The sequence below is a fragment of the Neophocaena asiaeorientalis genome, unplaced genomic scaffold (genome assembly GCF_003031525.2).
Source record: "Neophocaena asiaeorientalis asiaeorientalis breed wild unplaced genomic scaffold, Neophocaena_asiaeorientalis_V1.1 scaffold223, whole genome shotgun sequence".
NCBI lineage: Eukaryota > Metazoa > Chordata > Mammalia > Artiodactyla > Phocoenidae > Neophocaena > Neophocaena asiaeorientalis.
Window position 1 is genome coordinate 3,540,039 of NW_020175045.1, and position 8,828 is coordinate 3,548,866.

An 8,828-nucleotide genomic window follows, 5' to 3' on the forward strand; every position below is an offset into this window, starting at 1 on the left:
ATTGTACAATTGCTATGGGGGACCTGGCGAGTGGCTGGCCCCTGGAGAAGGCCTTAGAGAGGGGGACACGCAGGTTGCTGGTGGGCAGGGGGTGGTGACTTGGGCCGAGGTGGCAGGCAGGGCCCCCCAGCCTGACTGAAGGTGAGAGCAGGGCACAGCCTGGGGTAGTGAGTTCCAGACAGAGGGCTGTGGCTGTGGAGGCTGCCCGGGTGGGGCCTGACCCCTGACGGAGGCTGCGGGGAGATGTGTGGGAGCCGAGGGGCAGGCCCCCTAACTCCTCAAATTTGACTCCAGGGTCAGGGGGTCGGGGGCGTGGTGACCGTGCCCACCCAGCGAGAGGAGGAGTTCCCTGGCCGGTGGCTGCCTCAGGGCTGGGGATCCAGGCTCGGTGCTCCCTGTGTGCTCCCCACTGCTTCCGGGAGTAGCAGTTTGCTGCTGTCCATGCAGCCTTGGTGGCAGCAGCCTCCCCAGAGCTTGTTAGAAATGCAGAGTCCCGGGCCTACCCAGGCCTTCCTGCCAAGTCAGTCTGCAGGTAACGAAGCCGCCCTGTGCACGTGGAACATTCACACATGTGGCTGGAGGCACCCTCACCCCAGTGGTCAGACAGTGGAGGCGGAGGCTGCCTTGACGCCCCGCAGGGTGTGATGCCTCTTGAGGAGAGAGGGAGAGGGTCCTGGACACGGGTGCCACCAGGAAAGCTCTGCTTTCCACCTGCGAACGCTCGTGAGAAGGTCCGAAGAGAGGCCGGGTTGGTGCCAGTGGTGCAGGCGTGGGACGTGGGCGCTGGGAGCTGAGAGGGGCCTTCATCCCCTTTCTGTCGTTTGCCCCTCTTCTCCGCCATTAAAACAGAGGTGACCTCGAGGGGCTGGCAGGGCTTGGCCTGCAGGGTGCTGGACCCCTGCCCCAAGGTGGGGTGGGGCGGTGGGGACGGGGGCCTGCCGGGGCCCCTCACTCTGCCCGTGAGTCCTTGGGCTGGTGGTTGGCTGGGGGTCCTGAGCCTGCGTGAGCCAGGCCCGCTCCCAGGAGGGCGGCTGTGATGCGGGGAGCTCGGCCCTGGCTGTGGGCCAGGCGCGCGGGACCCTCGTCCGTGCCTTTTCCTTTTGTTTCTTTTCATGATTTTTCCCCCAAACTTTGTAGTTTTCTGTAGCATCTCCTTTAGAGAAGCTTATTGAAATATAATTCACAAGGCACACAACTCGCTCTTTGAAGCCCAGTTCAGCGGTTTATGGCACAGTCACGGAGTTGAGCAATCGTCACCACAGTTAATTTTAGAACATTTTCATCACTTCAGGAAGCACCCCGAGCCCTCAGCTCCCACCCCTCCCCCAGGCCTAAGCCACCACGCGAGCGCTTCCCCCCCTTTATAAAGGCCCAGTGACACCCACTGTGTGGACGGACCACGGTCACGGGTGGCGGACCCTGGGGCGTTTCCCCGTGTCCATGTGCACAGACTCCGGGGAATGCGGGTGCCCCTGGGACGGCCATGTGTCTCAGGCCGTGGCTGCCCAGCGCACCCCTGCCTGGAGAGTCCCAGTTACCCAGCAGGCTCCTGTGTGCACACAAGGGCGCAGGGGGTCTTCCCACCGTGACCACCGGGCCGGCGGAAGCATCACCTCCTGCGGGGGGGCAGCGACGGGGCTCACATTCCTCGAAGGGGAGTTCAGAGGCTCTGTGACTAGTTTTAAGGATTTTGCCAGTCTCCGCCTCATAGCCACGCCTGTGCCCGCACGTGTGAGAGCGTTCGCCCGCGTTCCTGCCGGCCCCTGTCCCCCAGGACCCGTCTTTGCCGACAGAGAGGTGAACCCTTGTTCCCAGTAGGGTCTTTTCTCGTCTTGAGTGAGGTGCAGCGTCTTAGGAGACATTTCAGAGCCATCTGTGAATTTCCGGGCCCCGGGCCGCTGCTGTGAGCTGCTTCCGTTTTCTCGGGGGTTTTTACGTAGGAGGGCTGCAGCCCTCAGAGACGGTAGGTGAAGGCGTTTTTCTCAAGGGTGTCTTTTGACTCTGCTCATGGTGGTTTTTGCAGTGGAAACGTTTTTACTTTGAAGTAATCACATTTATCCACCTTGCCTTTTGTGGTTGTAGGGTTTACAGCACACTTGGATAGGCTGCCCTACCCTCAGGTTATTTTTACTCACAACAGTCTGATTTCTGTCATTCACACACCATACACCTCACCCTTTTAAAGTGTACAATTCAGTAGTTTTCATGAATCCTCAGGGCTGTGCAACCATTGCCACGATCTAATTTCAGAATATTTTCATATCCCCAGATAAGCCTGTACCCACTAGCCGCCACTCCCCAGCACTCTCCCCACCCCAGCTCCTCCTGAGAGCAGGACCTCTGCTTTCTGTCTTGATGGGTTTGCCTGATCCGGACGCTTCGAGTCGGTGGAATCACACCACGTGCGGCTCCTGTGTCCTCTTTCACTGAGCACCATGTCGTCAAGGTTCATCTACGTCATCGAGGTGGCTGCACTTCATTGCTTTTTATGGCCGAGGTCATTTCCATCGCATGGAAACCACATCTTGTTGATCCGTTCCCCAGCTGATTGACACCTGGGTTGTCTTGTTTTTCCAGCTCTTCTGAACAATGCTGCTCAGAACATTTCTGTGCTTTCAGTCCTCTCAGAAGGGAGTGGCACTGCCGGGCCTTACGGTGGCTCTGTGTTTAATGTTTGGGGATCTGCCAGGCTTTTCCCAGCACAGCTGCCCATGCCCACCAATGATCCATGTGGATTCCAGTTTCTCTGCGTCTTCTCCAGCATCCATTGCCATCTGTCTGACTTCAGCCGTCCTGCTGGGTGCATGGCGGGGTCTTGTGGTTTTCGTTCCCATTTCCCTAATGTGAGTAACGTTGAGCATCGTTTCATGTGCTTCTTGGCCATTTGTGTGTCTTCTTTTTTTTTTTTTTTTAATAAATGTATTTATTTATTTATTTAGGGCTGTGTTGGGTCTTCGTTGCTGCACGCGGGCTCCCTCTAGCTGTGGCGAGCGGGGGCTACTCTTCATTGTGGTGTGCCGGCTTCTCATCGTGGTGGTTTCCCTTGTTGTGGAGCACGGGCTCTAGGCGCGCGGGCTTCAGTAGTTGTGGCACGTGGGCTCTGTAGTTGTGGCTCACGGGTTCTAGAGCGCAGGCTCAGTAGCTGTGGCTCACGGGCCTAGTTGCTCCACGGCATGTGGGATCTTCCCAGACCAGGGATAGAACCCGTGTCCCCTGCATTGGCAGGCAGACTCTTAACCACTGCGCCACCAAGGAAGTCCCTTTTTGTGTATCTTCTTTGGAGAAATGTCTATTCAAATCCTCTGCCTGTTTTAAAAATGGGTTGTCTGTTTATTATTGAGTTAGGTGATTTTATTATTGAGTTCTTTATGTATTCTGGACACAAATCCCTCATCAGATTTAGCATTTGCAAGTAGTTCTTCTCATCCTGTTGATTGTATTTTAACTTTACTTAAAAAATTTTTTTTTTTTTTGCGGTACGCGGGCCTCTCACTGTTGTGGCCTCTCCCGTTGCGGAGCACAGGCTCCGGACGCGCAAGCCCAGCGGCCATGGCTCACGGGCCCAGCCGCTCCACGGCATGTGGGATCCTCCCGGACCGGGGCATGAACCCACGTCCCCTGCATCGGCAGGCGGACTCTCAACCACTGTGCCACCAGGGAAGCCCTAAAATATTTTTAAAATGCAAAAAGTGCAGTTTATATTCTTAAGGAGCTATGTAATTTTTTCAATTACTGAGGTGAAATTCATGTAACATAAAATTCATTTTAAAGTGAACAATCAAAGTGGTACATGTATATAATGGAATACTACTCAGCCATAAAGAAGAATGAAATAATGCCATTTACAGCTACATGGATGAACCTAGAGATGATCCTACCAAGCGAAGTAAGTCAGAAGGAGAAGGACAAATACCTTATGACATCACTTATATGTGGAATCTGAAATACGACACAAATGAACTTATCTATGAAACAGAAACAGACTCACACACATAGCGAACAGACTCGTGGTTGCTGGAGGGGAGGGGAGCTGGGGGAGGGAAGTACTGGGAGTTTGGGATGAGCAGATGTAAACTATTATGTATAAATGGATAAACAACAAAGTTCTACTGTACAGCACACAGAACTATATTCAATATCCTGTGATAAACCTAATGGAAAAGAATATGAAAAGAATATACAATATGTGTAACTGAATCACTTTGCTCTACAGCAGAAACTAACACAACGTTGTAAATCAACTATACTTCAATAAAATAATTTTTTTAATAAATTTTATTTTTGGCAGCATTGGGTCTTCATTGATGCGCGCGGGCTTTCTCTAGTTGTGGCCAGCGGGGGCTACTCTTCCTTGTGGTGTGTGGGCTTCTCATTGTGGTGGCTTCTCTTGTTGCGGAGCATGGGCTCCAGGCACATGGACTTCAGTAGTTGTTGCTCGCGGGCTCAGTAGTTGTGGCTCGTGGACTCAGTTGCTCCGTGGCATGTGGGATCTTCCTGGACCAGGGCTCGAACCCGTGTCTCCTGCGTTGGCAGGCGGATTCATAACCACTGTGCCACGAGGGAAGTTCTCAATAAAATAAATGTTTAAAAAATGAAGCGAATAATCCAGAGACAGGAACATACAATGGGGGAGAGTCTCTTCTATAAATGGTGTTGGGAAAACTGGACAGCCACATGCAAAAGAATGAAACTTGGACCACTTTGTTACACCGTATATGAAAAGTAAACTCGAAACGGATAAAGACCTAAGTGTAAGACCTGGAACCATCGATTAAAGACCTAAATATAGGACCTGAAATCATAAACCTTCTAGAAGAGAGCACAGACAGCATATGCTCTTTGACATCCGTCTTAGCAATATCGTTTTGCATCTGTCTCTCAGGCAAGGGACGCAAGAGCAAGAATAAACAAATGGGGCTACAGCAAACTAAAAAGCTTTTGCACAGCGTAGGAAACTGTCAGCAAAATGCAAAAGCCACCTACCAAACGGGAGAAGATATTTGCAAACAATTTAGGCAATAAGGGTTATGACACAAAATATACAAAGAACTCATACAACTCAGTATCAAAAAAAGAAACTGTCCAATTAAAAATGGGCAGAGGTGGGCTTCCCTGGTGGTGCAGTGGTTGAGAGTCCACCTGCCGATGCAGGGGACACGGGTTCGTGCCCTGGTCTGGGAAGATCCCACATGCTGCGGAGCGGCTGGGCCCGTGAGCCATGGCCGCTAAGCCTACGCGTCCGGAGCCTGTTGCTCCGCAACGGGAGAGGCCACAACAGTGAGAGGCCCACGTACTGCACAAAAAAAAAAAAAAAAAAAAAAAAATGGGCAGAGGACCTGAACATTTTTCCAAAGAAGACATACATATGGCCAATAGGTAGGCACATGCAAAGGCGCTCACTGTCGCTAATTATTAGAGAAATGCAAATGAAAACCGCAGTGAGGTACCACCTCACGCCAGTCAGAATGGCCATCATTAAAAAGTCTACAAGTAATAAATGCTGGACTTCCCTGGTAGCGCAGTGGTTAAGAATCCGCCTGCCAACGCGGGGGACGTGGGTTCAAGCCCTGGTCCGGGAAGATCCCACATGCCGCGGAGCAGCTAAGCCCGTGCGCCACAACTACCGAGCCTGCACTCTAGAGCCTGCAAGCCACAACTACTGAGCTTGTGCTCTAGAGCCTGTGCTCCGCGGCAGAAGAGGCCATCACAGTGAGAAGCCCGCGCACCGCAACAAAGGGTAGCCCCTGCTCGCCGCAACTGGAGGGAGCCCACGCGCAGCAGTGAAGACCCAACGCAGCCAAAGATAGATAAATAAGTAAAGTAAATTCATTAAAAAATAATGATAGTAATAAATGCTGGAGAGTATGTAAAGAAAAGGGAACCTTCCTACACTGGTGGTGGGAATGTAAGTTGGTGCAGCCACTACAGAGAACAGTATGGAGGTTCCTCCAAAAATTAAAAATAGAACTACCATATGATCCTGCAATCCCACTCCTGGGTGTTTACTAGAACATTTTTTTTTTTTTTACTAGAACATTTTTAATCAAAAAGATACACACACCTCCGTGTTCACTGCAGCGTGATTTACAATAACCGAGATATGGAAGCAACCTACAGATGAATGGATAAGGAAGATGTGGTGTATATATACAATGGAATATTACTCACCCATAATAAAGCGATATTTTACAATCTGCGACAACACGGATGGACCTAGAGGGTAGTATTATGCTAAGTGAAATCTGTCAGACACAGACAGAGAAGTACTATATGATCTCCCTTACATGTGGCATCTGGAAAACAAAATTAACAAATATTAAAAAACAGAAACAGACTCAAAGGTACAGAGAACAAACAGCTGTTGCCAGAGGGAAGGGGGCGGGGGAACAGAAGAAGTAGGTGCAGGATACTTAGTGGCGTGAACGTCAGTCACATGGTAAGTAAGTCACGGGATGTAACGTACAGCACAGGGGGCACAGCCAACAATGTTGTAATGACTTTGTCGTCTCGTAACGTGTATAAATGTCGAACCACTATGCCGTACAACTGAAACCAATACTGTATGTCACCTACACTGCAGTAAAAAAATAAATAAGCACATTCACAGTCTTGTTCAACCGTCACTTCTGTCTCGTTCCAGAACATTCCCCTCACCTCAGGGGAGACCCGTCCCCCTTCGTGGCCACTCCCCACCCCGAGACCCCCAGTTGGCTTTTCTGTCTCTGGATTTGCCTGTTCTGGGTGTTTCATACAAAAGCAGTCCTATGCTGTGTGGCATTTCGTGTCCGTTTCTCATGAGCCTCGTGTTTTTAAGGTTCATAAATCTTTTCACTTTCCTGATGGTATCCTTAGAAACACAAAAGTTTTTAATTTTGATGAAGTTCCATTGATTTTTTTTTCTTTTGTTACTTGTGCTTTCGGTGTCACCTCTAAGAAACCACTCCTAACCCAAAGTCATGAAGATTTCCTTCCATATTTTCCTAAAATTATTTTTTATATCATCCCGTGATTTTCATCTACCTTTGGCCACGCTGCACGGCATGCGGGATCTTAGTTCCCTGACCAGGGGTTGAACTCGTGCCCCCTGCAGTGGAGGCGTGGAGCCTTAACCGCTGGACCGCCAGGGAATTCCCTTCATCTACTATTTGTATTGTCTAACTTTGGAAATTCAGTCTTGAATCCAGTTGGAGTTTACTTTGCTGAAAGGCATACCCCCTTTTCTCCAGTAGTTTCCAGTTTCTTACTGGTTATCAAGTGATGGGCACTTCCCCCGTCGATCTGAGATGTTACCACTGTTGTACACCACTTGTCCTGCTAAACCTGTTTAATGTCGGATACTAGATCCCACTGGATCTCTTTCTGGACCTTTCAGGCTTTCTAGTCAGTACTGTTTGACTCATAGTAGCATCACAACAGGCTTGAATATCTGGCGGGAAGCATTTCATTTTCAGAATTTTCTAGGATGCTTCTGCTTGTTAACTTTAAAATGAACTTTAGAATCTTTGCTAATAGCTCTTGAAAATTCTATTCCTGGTTTTCTTTTTTTGAGAATTGCTAAAAATAGACCAACACAGGGAGACAGCATGCTTTCTGTCTCCCCGACCACGAACTTGGTATGTCTCTGGAGTTGCTTTTGCTGCCCTGGAGCACAGGACAGTTTCTTCATGGAGACTGAGTGACCCTCATTAGAGCTAGTTCTTAGGTGTTTTGTCCACCTGCTCTTAGCGGCGGCCTTTCCTCCTATTAGACCTCTGAGCAGATCAGTGTTTTGTATAGAAAAGCCGTCGCTTTTAGGATTCTAAGCTGGTGCTAGCCTTTCGCTGAAGCATCTTATTGTTTGTGATTTTTTCCCCATTGATCGTCCACATCCACGGCAAGACGGTCCTCAGATGCGATGACTTAGAGGGAGGGGTTAGGGCACCAGCAGCCCACACTCGCTCCCTGCTCTTGAGGCCCCTGTGGTCAGGCCCCCGCCCACGCCGGCCAGGGCAGGGCGTCTCCCCCAGTGTGCCCAGCTCGCTCCACCTCAGGGCCTTTGGACGTGCAGTTTCTGGGCCCGGGACGCCCCGCACGGCAGCTGCTCCAGAGGCTCCCCGTCGCCCCCCCCCCCCCCCCAACTGCTTTCAGCCGCATGTCTGGTCTCTGCAGCGTGGCTGCCCTACAGGAACGTGGGCTTCTCCTGTGCCGCTCAGGCAGAGTGGACAAGCCAGGCCTCGTGTGAGGCCAGGGGCAAGCGCCTTCGTCCAAGGAGGGCCCCGTTCTGGAGGCACCTGGCCCCCGCCAGCTGCGGGGAAGGGCAGTCCCCTAACCCTTGCTCCCTCCCTTCCAGGCGCTGAGCTGCCAGGGCCCTGGGGTCAGCCGGCCTTGGCCTCTGGGGCCCTGACCCACCCTCTCTCTTGCAGTTCATGACCTCCCGCGGAAACCATGTCGCCAGAGCCGCATTTGAGTCCAAAGTGCCCCCCTTCTACTACCGGCCCTCGGCCTCCGACTGCCAGTGAGTAACAAAGGGCTTCTGTCACGGTCGCTGGTAAACAGCCCGCAGGCTCTGGAGATGGCTCCGGACGACCCGCTGGCGGGCTGGAGGCCGGGGTGGGGGAAGGTGGGCGCCGGCCTTGTGTCCTGGGGGCCCCGTCCAGGCTGTCCTCCGCTTGGTCTTGGTTCTTGGTGCGCCGGGTGTGGACCTGGGGAGGTAGGGGGCCCACTCCCGTGGGACCCCAGCCCCCGCACTGACCCCAGTGTCCCCATCTGCACCCCACCTGGGTTCCCAACCCCCTGGTCCCTGAGTGGCTCCCCCTCCGGGCTGGTTGGCCATTCTCCACGCCCCTCCC

The 8,828-nt window shown here is 52.0% G+C and overlaps 1 protein-coding gene across 3 annotated transcripts in view; it reads left to right on the plus strand.

Moving 5' to 3' along the window:
• The window catches only part of ADAP1 (ArfGAP with dual PH domains 1), a 73,853-nt gene that overhangs the window by 41,633 nt on the left and 23,392 nt on the right, over nt 1-8,828 (plus strand). For all 3 annotated transcript variants that reach the window (XM_024763547.1, XM_024763548.1, XM_024763549.1), the window contains exon 3: nt 8,403-8,494. In XM_024763547.1, the coding sequence (XP_024619315.1) occupies nt 8,403-8,494 (92 nt within the window). The remainder of the gene's footprint in view (nt 1-8,402; nt 8,495-8,828) is intronic.